This window comes from Vigna unguiculata, chromosome 3, assembly GCF_037176805.1.
Source record: "Vigna unguiculata cultivar grain cowpea cultivar isolate G323 ecotype 2 chromosome 3, ASM3717680v1, whole genome shotgun sequence".
Classification (NCBI taxonomy): domain Eukaryota; kingdom Viridiplantae; phylum Streptophyta; class Magnoliopsida; order Fabales; family Fabaceae; genus Vigna; species Vigna unguiculata.
This window is the reverse complement of record NC_140794.1, coordinates 19263926-19278082: the sequence shown is the minus strand read 5'-3', so window position 1 is coordinate 19278082 and position 14157 is coordinate 19263926. Positions and strand designations below refer to the sequence as shown.

The 14157-nt window shown below is 34.1% G+C and overlaps 1 protein-coding gene across 1 annotated transcript; it reads right to left on the bottom strand.

The window, feature by feature from the left end:
- Positions 1-213: 213 nt before the first annotated feature.
- On the bottom strand, positions 214-12292 carry LOC114178218 (protein HEAT STRESS TOLERANT DWD 1-like). The gene is made up of 13 exons (XM_028064001.2): positions 11783-12292; positions 5713-5776; positions 5410-5573; positions 5029-5107; positions 4536-4715; positions 4344-4442; positions 2336-2501; positions 2113-2219; positions 1836-1975; positions 1677-1749; positions 1187-1302; positions 783-900; positions 214-689 (listed from the first exon to the last, which is right to left on the bottom strand). Exons 2-13 carry the CDS (start codon positions 5758-5760, stop codon positions 555-557), a joined length of 1425 nt encoding a protein of 474 aa, XP_027919802.1. The 5' UTR covers positions 5761-5776; positions 11783-12292; the 3' UTR covers positions 214-554.
- Positions 12293-14157: the final 1865 nt, after the last annotated feature.

The window sequence follows — 14157 nt, the reverse complement described above, 5'->3', positions numbered from 1 at the left end:
AAAATTTAAAATTTGAAGTTTTAGAAGTGCATTTGAAAACTGTGGCTCTTGAAAAAAATAACTCCAGACTAGACTTCCCCATTACGGAGAGCCCATACATATTCGAGATCTTAACAAAACCACCAATATGCCCCAATCAATGTTAATATTTCAATTAACCTGAAATCTATACAGTAGAATCACACAAGTTCACATTAAAATTTAACATCCTAGTTATCAAAATTCCTTATCAATATAATGATGAAATTAAGACGGGTATAATAAACAAACATTCGGCTAAATTAGCCTGTTTGTTTCCATTCTAACCTTACTATCAGCAACAATTTAGACAACATACACGAAAATTGCATCAAAATCAAGTGAAGCATACCAAGCTAACGCAGATAATCCACAAAACTTAAAGCATGGGCAAAGAAGAAACAATAAGAACCAAAAGCAAAAAAAAAAAGAGTACAAAGAAACTTTCTCCAATATTCCAAGTAGAGTCGTGGTGATTGCACCAAAAACAGGTTATCCAACTTGTAACCGGTTGTCTTGAAAACTTGGCGAGTGTCTTATAAAGCACCATCTGATGGCAGTGTACTCTGAATATTTGAAGGCATAAGTATGTTGAATCCATCTGCTGCTGTAGAAACAATCATTCCAGGAATCTGCGCGTGCCAATGTAATTCCTTCAGGTCTTTCTGTCCCTGTTTTAATTCAAGGAAAAATAAACGAATGAACAGTTAATCCGGGAGTTGATTCTACCATTCAGATAAACAGAGTTGAGCATTTGGACTTACCTGGTGAATAAACAATAGTTGGGGAGGCAGATCTTCAGGAGCATTAACTTGTTCTCTGGTTTTAGCTTTAAATTCAGCCTCCTCTTCTTCATCCTTTTCTAATGAAAGGTCCCATATTCTGTGTGAAAGGTAATAAAACTTCTTAAAGATTAAAAAAAAAACAACTAAGCATTTTACCACCAGATCTCTATCTCTCTAAGGGTGTGTTTGGTTCAGTTTGGAGAATTGATTCTACGAAGAAACAAAAATTAGTTACTTCTCATTCAACGTGAATTTTTTTCCCTTTAATTGATTTTGGAAACCAAACATGTACCAATTCTGCGTTAGAAAATCAATTATAATCAATTCTACATCAATTTGACCCAACCAAACACACACTAAATAGTATAATAAGTTGAACTTACGTAAGCTGATTATCAGCAGATGAAACAGCCAATGAAGAGGCTTCATGTGGACTCCATTCAATGGATGTGATTGGGTGCTTGTGGTATTCAAAATGTGCTACCAAAGAATCTCCTTCCTGCCCATAAATGAATGCTCCTTTCAAGTCAGCTTTAATAACAATAAAAAGTAAAACAATAAGCTGAAACAAATCAAACATCGTGAAAGTTACTTTCTAAATCATATTCCCACAATAATATTTCTATTCCATAATGCATCTTCCAGTCCTTCAGATGGATTTACAGGTATAAAAATGAAAGATAAAAGATGAATGTGATAACGAAAAAAGGGAAAAGAAAGTCAGATGACAGGTTTAGAAATAATGATTTAATATACCCACTGGAACACAAGGAAGCTGGGTATAACATAACATATAACATGAAACACCATCGACATAAGAAAACCATCGACATAAGAAAACATCTTTATAATCGTTATGATAAATACCTATACCTTGAGCAGTCTGAGATCACGAATAGAAATAGTCCCATCATCACTTCCCGAGGCCAACATACAACTAGCCAACCTGTTCAGTACAATAGCACACAAAATAAAGAAGAGAGCTAGAATGGCAATTCATGGAACACCATAGAATTATGTATTAATCAATACCTGTTCCATGATATGACATTCACATCAGCATTATGTGCCTTAAAAGATGCAGCGGGTGACTTCCCCAAACGGATATCCCATATAGCAATATTTCCATCCACAGAACAAGAAGCAAAAACGTGAGGTTCTGTAGGGCTCCACTGCAGGGATTAATTAAACATTACAACTATCAAATTTATAAATAAAAGCAAACTAGTAATGTGTGAGAGATTGTATTCACAATATATTATACTGAAAATACAAGAGCAACTATTCCCTTGCATATTAGTACACGTACTTGCAGATCTTCAACACTAGCAGAATGTCCAGTAAATGGAGCATTATCAACATTCCATGTTCCAGCAGATGTAGGCTCCCACAGATAAATGCTATTATCACAATCCCCTTAAAATGAAGATCATTGTCAAGGTTAATATCACAAATATCACAAAATATGACGACATACCAGGGGAAAATAAATAAAATATAGATAAACTGAAAAATATAGAACTAAAGATTACCAGATACAAGCCTTCCAGGAACAAGAAGACTCCAGTCTATAGCATAACCTTCATCTTTGTGTTTAAATTTATGCAATGGGTCCTGATTAAAAACTGCTGCAACTCCTTGAACACCTTCTGTTTCGGTCTCAGCTAGAGCGTTGAGATGAGAGCTTAGGTCCCAGACCTACAAATTGTTCTCAAGTATCAGACTATATACTAAAAAGAAGGCATCGCTGGGAACGGTACACACATTTTCTGATTAAAAGAGAAGATAGAAAATACACTCCAGAATGTTTAACCATATCTGCTAATAATAATTTAAGAATTTAAGAAATTTAATTATGTTAAAGTTAAAATAGGTATTTAATATAGATATTACCTCTCAAGGAATTGGTCAAATCTCCCTTTCTTCATCTTTGAACATAAAGCATGTTCTTTTTGTCCCTCACTGTCCTTTTAACCTAATTTCATTATGTCAATTAACTCAGTCTTTAAATTGTTCTATAACCTTCGATGCAAATTCTTTTATTATACAAGAGTGCAGTACAAGTCAACTGATTAGTGAAGGAATGAACAAAGGGTACTCTACTATCTATGCACTAGACCACCAATGTCATGTTTAGCATCCCCACCTCCAAAGTGTCTTTTAGGATATTCGAGTCTTCAAAAAGGTATTGATGTTATTTAACCAACACTAAAAGATATTACATGTCTGTAAGCATCATTCCTTCTACCATTGTTCAAAGTCTCCAAATAAATCAAATTCTTATGATTAGCCTAATTCACCTATACCATCTTTTATTATACAAGAGTGCAGTACAAGTCAACTGATTAGTGAAGGAATGAACAAAGGGTACTCTACTATCTATGCACTAGACCGCCAATGTCATGTTTAGCATCCCCGGACAAATCTCCTCGTGCATGGTATGGAAAATTTAGTCACGTTCAAACTTTTGGAATGAGCATAGTAAGTCAGATCATTCAACTTTTTATTGCCATACCTTGTGTGGAACACTTATGTAATCACTTTCGGACTAAAGATCTTGGGAGTCACATACTTTCTTGGCAATGAAGTGGCTCAATCAAAGAAAGGCATTGTAGTTTCTCAAAGGAAATATGCTTTAGATATCTTGGAAGAAACATGTGTGACTGATTGTAGATTGCCCTATAGATCCAAATCAAAAATTACTGGCAAACCAAGGTGAACCTCTCTCGGGTCCAGAGAGATGTAAAAGGCTTGTTAGGAAACTTATCTATCTCACTATTACTATACCTAATCTATCTTATGCAGTGGGTGTTGTTAGTCAGTTTATGCAAAATCCTTGTATTGATCATTTGAATGCTATCATTTACATCTTAAGATACCTCAAAAAGACGTTAGGGCAAGGTCTATTGAACAAATATAAAAAATATACCCAAATTTATGGATATTGTGCAGTTGATTCGACAAGATCTACTATGGATAGACACTCCACCAGAAGTTATTATGTTCTCATTGGTGGAAACATTATTTCTTGGAAAAGCAAGAAACAAAATGTGGTTGCCAAATCTAGTGCTCAAGTAGAATATAGAGTAATGATGTCTCCCACTTGTGAACTTGTATGGGTGAAACAATTTCTTCAAGAATTAAAAATTTGTGAGATTCAATTTTACCAAGTATTTCCTTAGTCAAGGTCCAATCAATACATCTCAGAAAACTAAAAACCGAATTTGTAGAGTAACTCAGAATAGCAACCAAAACCATAAAATACTAGGAGTTAAGATACTAGTCAATCATAGCCTTAGCCACATGTCATTTCGTGAACATTTAGCATTACACTGTCTTAAAACAAAGTCGATATGACTATGAAACAACAGTTCTCCATTAAATAGCAATTTTACTTTCATTCATTTTATCACATAACAAAATGAAAATTGCCAAATCACATGAATTTGCCCTAATTTTTAATTCCATAAACACAAGGAAACGTTTTCTTGAAATTTATGACAAATTAGAAAATCAAATCAAAGGGTTTAAAAGTCCAACCTGTACATGACCGGTATCAGCCCAAGCTGCACATATATGGGGATTTTGTGGCATTGAGCGTATACGGTTGATACATCCTTGGTGTCCAACCTTCCTTAGCTGTAGTTAACAAAAGCATGAAAAGGATAGAATAATCAAATCTATAGCAGTGAACAAATGAAACAATAAATACTAAAATGAAGAGAAATGTACCTGCAAACTGGGACCCTGAGCAACATCTTTATCTTCTTCCTCACTATCATCATCATCATCACTATCCTCACCATCCATTCCAGAGTCATCAGTTTCAACTTTAGGTACTGGTTCCCGTCTCTTTCCAGAAATATGTGATACTTTAAAAATTCCAATAGAATTCCAAGAAGGTTTCTCTGCCTGTGCTTCATGCATTGCCATAAAATGAGTTTCTCAATGAAAAGAAGCAAAATGAAAAAAGACAAAGGAAGCAAAGCAAGTGGACCAAATAACTATTAGTTGCTATGCATTAACTCTTCTTGAAATAATTACCTATTACAATAAAGAAAAATAATTGTTTTCAAAACTCAAGTCCTCTAAAGGAAAAGTTCTCTCATAACCACAAAGCCTAATATATGCTACCCCATGTGATATTGCTCATGAATACTAACCACCTTCAATTTGAATAATGAAACATCCTCAAACAAAAACAAATATAAGAAACAACACTGACCTGAGTCCCTGCCATGAAATATACTGTATGTGGAAATTCTGTTCGAACCAAGCCCAGAGAGTCATGTAGAATATCAAAGCTGTCAAAAGTCCCAAAACATAAGTAGAAGATTACTTACTGATGACAACCAAAAATAGAAGATTACCGATACTAATCAGAAAGTAAAGCAAATGCCCAAGTAAAGTTGGCCAAGATTCTCAATTGAATTGCAATGTCAACTCGAAAGGAACTTATGGTTTCATTATTATCAAAAACAACAATACAAGAAAAAGACAAACAAGTTAGTTTATCAAAAGAAGCTCAATGTTTTTCTCACTTCTGATTCAAACAGAAAAACAAAAACACAAATGACTGAACAGAAATAAGAGCCAGGAAAAAGACCTCAAACAGGGCCATCCAATGTGAAAAGCATGAAGAGAATTGTAAGCAGAAGGGTCACACTGAAGCTCTTCATCTTCCTCTAACTTATCCACCCCAGGTTGCCACACCTTCACAGGAATTTGTGGTGCCAAAGATGAAGAAGACCCACCCTCTTTCTTAGAGCCCTGATTTTTTCCATAAATTTAAACAAAAATAAAGAGAAACAATGAAAATTGTCCTCAAAAGCCAATAATGAAGCAAGTAAAAATAATAATAATAATAAAAGTAATAATAATAAGCTTTGAATAGGGAAGGAGATTTAACCTTGTTTTTGCTCTTGGCTTTCTTCCTATGTTTTATACCGCGAGTCATATTCGATTAGTTGGAACTGAGAAGACAAAAGAAGATGAAGAAGTCAACAAAGAAATTGCAAAACTACATACTAAGCTAAATTCTACAATAATAATCCACGAAGCACTCAACAATTGTTAATCACTAAACAAAGATAATAACAATAATAATCAAAGTTTTTTACTGAGGACACGAAAATCAGAGTAGAGAATAGAGTAGGCTTATGGTGAAGACTAACCGGAAGGTAAAAGGGGGTCAAAATACACACACTAACAAAAGAACTTGTATGACCATGTATTTTTTAAACATCATGAAAGCATGAATTTGATGTTCACAACTTTTATTTGAAATTAGTAGCATGGATAATGAAGAATCAGAGGATTTGAGTGTCACTAGATAAAAAGGTGAAAGCTTCTCCAGAAATCAGAAAAATCATCCAATTCTTTAGAAATCAGAAAAATCAGCTAACTTCTTTTTAGATCAGCTTCTGGCTAAAGAAATACACAGAGCATAGATGTAACCCAAAAGACATTAACTGTCCATGCCATCATAAATTAGCACGTAGATTAATTTCTCTAAAAGGAAATCATGGATACATTACAATAAAAGCCTTGTCCAATGTAAGCATTTGTGGTATAAGATTGTAGCAACCTAAATCGCATGATGGGACAACAAACTCGAAAAAATAGTATTTTAAAATAAAAATGAAATTTAGGAGTCGGCCCATAATTTATTTTGGAAAAACTATGGAAAACCTGTAACAAATCATGTCAAAAACGTGATTACGAGTCTACGATCTTCGTCCCCCACTCCAATCTCACTTCACTTAAAACTCGCGATCTTCACAGATCGTGTGGGATCACTGTTGTAAATCGCAAGTCGTATGGGAGCGACAATTCTCATGAGACAGTCCCTCGCAGTTGCAATGGTGCTTCTCTTAGAGTTAAATATTTGAAGGAGGAAGTTCAAAATACATGCCTTGCTTTACAAGCACATACGGATGAATGAAAAAAAAAACAGGATGTACTATTATGACTAGAAGAAGGACAACAATAAACTTCTTTGTCAACAGCCCAAAGGGAATTGTGTTTTTGAAGTCCATAGATGCATCTGCAATATTTAAGACAGCTAAGAAAGTTTTTGAGATGATGAATAACATTGTTGAAGAGGTGGGAGAAGAAAATGTCATTCAAGTTGTCACAGACATGGTTATCAAACTCGCGAGTTAACTCGTTAACTCGGACGAGTTTGCGTGAGTGGTCATGCTCAGCGAGTTAACTCGCAAGCAAACTCGGTTTTGAAGCAGAATCGGTGGACTCGTGAATGAACTCGCCGGAATCGTTCAAACTCGCGAGTTTTCAGCGAGTTCGCGAGTTCAAAAGGGGAAAAAATTGGAAATCGAAACGGGGTCGAGTGGTTGTCGCGAGTCGTTCTGTGGCCATCGCAACCCCTTTCATGGCCGTCGCGACCTGTTCCGTGGCCATCGCGACCTGTCCTATGGCCATCGCGAGCACTTCTGCAGCCATCAACAACCGTCGAGCAGTTCTGTAGCCTTCGTCCTTGCTCGCGAGTAGTTTTGCGGCCTTCGCACTCCCCATCGACCACTCTCCTACCGTCATCCTTGCTCGCTTTGCCGTCGCGGTGGGTGGCCGTCGACAACCATCCCGCTGTTACGTGTTCTCAATAGAGCGAGGTTCACGAGTGTGGTTCCTAGGTTTGGGTGTTCTATTGGCAGATGTTATTCACTTATTCCCAGCTGCAGTGCACTGTTTAAGTGTTTGAATTTATTTCAGCTTTGGGTCGAACACAGTCACACTTACACTGCACCATTGAATGATATTTTTTTATTCGTTAATTTTGTAGTGAAAATTTAGACCATTATGTCTGAAAATGCACATGTTTTATCAAGAAGGTGATGAAGATGATGATATCATTAGAGGATTAGACAGATATTTGAATCTATGATTTACGGTATTTGTATGAATTTATTTATTTTAAATACTTTTAAGCTATATAATTTTATGGACCTATTTGAATTAAGATATTATTTATATAATTTTTTTTTCATGTGAAGTAAACTCTTACGAGTTTACGATTCGAGTTTACTGGACTCTCACGAGTTTACGTAAACTCTCGAGTTTGACAACCTTGGTCACAGATAATGCAGCCAACTAGTCAAATGTTGATGACAAAGAGATGCAGGCTATATTGGACAATGTTGTTACACATTGTGTTGACTTGATGTTCGAGGACTATGAGCGAAGATCCCCATTAATGAGAAGACAATTCCAAAAGGTAAAAAAATTACTACCTTTATCTATTTGAGATCTTCTCTAATTTTTCTACTATAATATTTCACGAAAGGAAGAGATTTAGTGAGGTCGGGTATTACTCATTTCGCTACATCGTACCTGACTTTAGGATGATTAGAATGTCTACTAGCAATAAGTGGATGTCTACCAAGTTTTCTAAAACCATTTATGGTAAAATTGTTGAAGATGTTGTTTTAGAAAAGGAATTTAGGAAAAATATAATAACTTGTTTGAAGGGTGGATTGCCTTAAATTGAAGTGGAAGTCTACAAAGTTTTCTAAAACCACTGATGGTAAAATTGTTGAAGATGTTGTTTTAGAAAAGGAATTTTGGAAGAATATAATAACTTGTTTGAAGGGTGCATTGCCTTAAATTGAAGTGCTTTGGTTGGTTGATTCGGATCAAAAGTTAGCCATGGGACTCATTTATGAAGCAAGGGACCAAGCAAAGGAGAAGATTCAAAAGGCTTTCAATGCTGTCAAAAAAAAGGTATTAGTCATCTAACTATCTATATTCTTTTGTTAATGGAAAACAAAAAACTAACTCAATGCAATGTATTTTGGTTAGTTATTTGCCTTTATGGAACATCATTGATGAAAGGTGGGACAAGCAACTCCATAGGCCCCTGCATGCTGCTAGCTATTTTTTTAACCCTCAAATGCATTATCGTCCCAGATTTAAAGCAGATTTGGAAGTGAAACATGGTTTGATGGAATGTATAACTAGGATGGTGGAGGATGAGGATGAACAAACTCTCATTGATGTTTAAATTGATGATTTCATAAAACAAGCAAAATGTTTTGGTTGTCCCTTGGCTACTAGGTCAATTAATTTAAAGACTCAAGCAGATTGGTAGGAGTCTTATGGTGATGAGTATCCTAAACTCCAAAAATTTGCCATTCATGTATTGAGCTTGACATGTAGCTCCTCTGGATATGAGCGTAATTGGAGTTCCTTTGAGACGGTAAGTTGATGTTAGAATATATCTATAATAAATTCCTAGTCTAGTGCTTGCTTGCTTATCATATTTGACTTTGCATTTTTTTAGGTCCATACAAAGAAAAGAAATAGGCTAAAGCAAAGCACAATGATTGATGTTGTTTTTGTTATGGCCAATTCAAAATTAGTAAAGAAGAAACAAACAAGAAAACCAGCTCAAATTAACATTGATGATTGTTCATCTGATGAAGAGTGGATTATGGAAGATGAGCATGAGCAAAATGAAGCATTGGATTTGGATGAAAACTTGATTCCACTTGAAGAGGATGAAACTTTACATAGTCAAGACTTAGATATGGATGATTTGAGTGGTCTAGGAGATGGAAATGATGGAGTTGAAGGTCTCTCTGAAATATTAATTTAACTTAGAAGAATATGAATTTAACTTAGAAGATTATTTAGTTTAGATGAATTATTATGTTGTTACTCCTATATAGCTAGGATGTTGTGTTTGCACCTAATGATGTACTCTTTTATTTCATCTATTATGAAGTTTAGTTATGAATTTTGAGTGATAATGAAATTTGTAGAATCTTATGATCCGAGTTACGATCTTCCGATTTACGAAATCCATATTGAGTCTAAGGGTCTATTAGACGTAGGGAAGGTATTAACACCTCACGCACCCACCCGAATGTGATATCTTTAATTAAAAAAGCAAAAATGATGTGGATTTCAAAATGCTTAAATTTCCCTAAAAATAATAAGAAAGTAACCCTCTAAAGAAACCAAAATAGTTTTTAGGTTTTAGGGGGGTCCAACAAGGATAATTCTCGCTCCTATATATCTCTATTGTATAGGGTTACATAGTTCTTTTTTCATGTAATTCTTTTTTTCGTAAAAGTTTGAGTGAAAATGTTGATATTTAATGTTTGAAAATAGTATATACTTTTTAAAGTTTTTAAGAGAAGAAAAGGTATGAATACTAGGATGAAGCGAACTGTCACACAAATACTCATATCTTTATTGTGGGCATGTCAAGAGCAGACCGCCATACAAACACCCAAAAGGGCTCATCTTTAGACATTTTGGTAAAAGAGTCAAATACCACACGATGCGGATGACCATACAAATATTTAGACCTTAATTGATAGGATGTCAGATGACAGACGACCAAACAAACATCCTTAAAAAATTGTCTTTACAAATTTTGATAGAAGAGTCTAATACCAAATGATGCAGACGACCTTAAAGGTATCCAAAACATTTTAAAAAGTATAAGTATGAAATTAAAAAATATAAATAAATAAATGAGAAAAGAAATGTTGGACTTAATATACTAGTAAATTTATAGACAAACCTCAAACCATATAGAATAAGGAAATTAACAAAACTAGAGCCTAGTGAATGTTTGTCACTATGGCCCAGTTCTGCGGATCCCAATTGTTGGATTTAACAAATTTTCAACCACAAACCCATCATTAAATTATCAAAGGAAAAAAAAAACACGAGCTCACCCCTAATATAATCAAATTCATTGCTCCATACAAGCATCAATTATGAGTACCAATCTTAATCACAAAGCCACACACCCCTACTTCAATTTATTATATGAGTACCTTGCCAATTTTACATACACTCAACAATGAGTTCAAAATTCAGAAACAATACCCATAAAACTCAAGAAAATTCAGGACAAACAATGAATTTATATCCCAATATCTTATGACACTTAAATATTTCTACAATTAAGCATTTTAAACGAAATTTAAACTACCACGAATCAAAATTTAACTCATTATTCACTTGCTCATAATCTTCATTAGATTTCATAAACATAATCAAATACTGCATAAACTCAGATTCAAACCAAAATTGTAAACTAAAAACCCCAAAATTGCCATCCTTAAACTATGAATTCAATTACCTTTAGATCCAAATAAGTCAGAAATGATAAAATAGTTATAGACTCAAATTAAAATATAGGTACCGCCAGCCACTGTAAAAACATACCCTTATTCATTATTGGTATACAAATTTGGAACCTAAATGGAGTGCATCCTAATACAAAATACCTACTCAAATTTGGAATGAATTCATGTTCAATATTGCAAATTAAAAGTCCAAAGGATAGAGTGAAGCCAAACAAATTAAATATCAAATGTTAAAACAGATTGTAAACTTCACATACACAAGAAACTCAAACTAATCCGACTCAAACCATGGATAAGTTCTCTAAACAGAAACAGCATCAGGTGCCTTACTCTCTGCCTAATCAAAATGTTGAACCAGTCATTATACACTGCAGCATTGACTCCAACATTACAATTATATTGAACATCCACAAATAGTTCCTTCGAAACATACGAAGGAACCAAAGAAACTAGCAGCCAATACATCATCAACACCTCATCTAATCATACACCAATTTCGTGGCACAAAAGAGATTGCATCAAAAACTCAAACCAGAATCGCATTGAAACAAAACCAATAACCATCAGAAAACTCATGCCGAAACACGAACCAAAACACCAATCCAGCACATCTAAACCCCAAACAGAATCAATTTTAAACTCAAAATCATAAAGGGCACACATAGGTTATACGATTTTCAACAAAAAATGCCCACTCCAAGCTAATCAGTAACCTTAGCCTCACAAATTGGCCTCAACAGCTCATAATAATATTCAACCAAACCGTTATCAATTTCAGAATGAAACCCCAAATTCAAGCAATGAATCCAAAAGCATAACGAAACAGGGAACGACGGGAAGAGAGTGAAAAGAAAAAACCTCAGCGGCGCCAACTACGGGAGATTAGGACGCAAGTTGGAGACGATTCCAGGGATGCGCCGCGACGACGACTCCAATGGCTATCGTGATGACAAAAAGCGGCGCTGAAGGTTTTCCAACTATGATCACGAACTGGCGGCGAGTGCGACTCTGCCCCGTTTCAACGAGAACGCAAGCACTCTCGTTGGTAGCGTCTCCTCTCCTTCGTAGTGTGTATCGATGTGTGTGTTCGTTCCAGTGTTGGAAGATGACGGCCGTTGTGCGTGCTGGTTATAAGAGTGAGGATGAAGATTGGTAGTGAAATTTTCTGTGTGTGGGTTCGAGAGGAAGAAAATTGTTGTGGGTTCGAGAGGAAGAAAATTGTTGTGGGTTTTTTTCGCTCAGCACCCTCTGTATCGTGGGAGTAGTGCGTTAGGGTTGAGTGAATGGTCTCCTGTTTTTGGGTCCAGTGTGTAAAAAACGCGAGTCAAATTCCCCCATCCCCGTCTGCGCGAGAGTCTGTTAGGGTTTAAGATGAAAGCAGATGTTATGCGGCGCTGAGGGTTTTGGAGGGTGGAAAGTAGAAAATTAGGGGTGACATTTAGCAAAGTTGAGGATTGTGCCTTTGGAAAGAAGAAAATGGGTTGTAAGAATAGAAAAAATAGGTGTGCTAATGTAAACATGGGTTAATATCATTTTTTAACAAAAGTTTGAACAAAAAATAAGTTTAAAATGATTTTTTTCTATAATTTTAATTAATTTTTTTCACATTTTTTAATTTTTCGTTTCAAAAACTTTATTTCATCCATCTTTATTTATCTATTATTTATTTATTACTTTTTTGAATTTTGAAAATAAATTTTATTCAACTCGACAAGATCATGTGTTCATAGTTGTCCATCTTTTACTTAATTTTGTTAGATAATATGAAATTGTGGCTTTCCATATTATAATATTAAAAGATAGTTAAAGATAAAGACATTAATTTTGTTCGGATTTTAAAGATAAAGAGGAAAAACAATTCAAGCATATACGATAATTTTACGAAGAGATCGAGAAAGGAAAAAACAAATTTAACCATTACCTAGGATAGGGTTTTATCAAAAGAGAAAGAAGAAAATCAATGATCATTTTGAAAGATGGACTACACCAATCTTGAGGAGTAGGTCTAAATCTAAAAAGAACCGGTCAAAAACTTTTCTTTTTTTGAAATTCTAAAAACTTTGAAATATGGATTAGACCAATCTTGAGGAGAGAGTCTATATCAATAGGATTCAGCGACTATTACCATGTAGAGAGACTTGATATGAAGACTTTATCTTTTTGAAATTTTGATTTTCTGATAAACGGATTAGATCAATCTCGAGAATAAGATATATATCCAAAAGATTCGGCGATCATTACCAAATAAAGGGTCCCGATCTGGAATCTTTATCTTTTTGAAAATTTGATTTTTTGAAAAATGGATTAGGCCAATCCTGAGGAGAGGATTTATATCCATAGGATTCAGTGACCAATACATGTAAAGGGTCTCGATCTGAAAACTTTATCTTTTTGAAATTTTAATTTTCTGAAAAATAGATTAGACAAATCCTGAGGAGACAATGATAACCATTACCAAGTAATCCAAAACTTTATTTTTTTTTAAATTTGATTTTCTGAATAACGAATTATACCAATCTTAAGGAGAGTGTCTACATCCAAAATGCTTCGACGACCATTACCAAATAGTGGATCTCGCTCATAAACTTATCTTTCTACGAAAATTTGAAAATGTGATGAGTATCAAATCAAGTCATTGTATAAACTATACACAAATAATATAAAATAACAATAAAATGTATATGTGATTTTCTTTTATCCAAGTTCACTAAATAAAATAATATTTATTTTTACTTTATTTTTATATTTTTTGAATTATAAAATAATGATAAAATAAGAATCAAAGCAATAATTTTAAAGAATTAAATATATATGGATTAGAATGTTATAAACACATTAATAAAATAAATTATAGATTAATATAAGAACTTGTGCAAAACTGGAGATAAATGAAATGAAATGAATAAATAGGAACAATACGTAACTGAAGATAAATTACTAAAATAAATAAACAGGACCAATGCATAATTGGAGATAAACATGACTAATGCATAACTTGAGATCGATTAAATAAAATAAATAAATAAATAGGACTGGTGCATAACTGGAGATCAATTAAATGAAATAATTAAACAAGAACAGTGCGTAACTAGAGATAAATTAAAAGAAATAAGTGAACAGGATCAATGCATAACTTGAGATAAAATTAAATGAAATAAATAAACAAGATCATTACATAATTGGAGATAAAATTAAATGAAATAAATAAACAAGACGAGTGCATAACTGAGGAT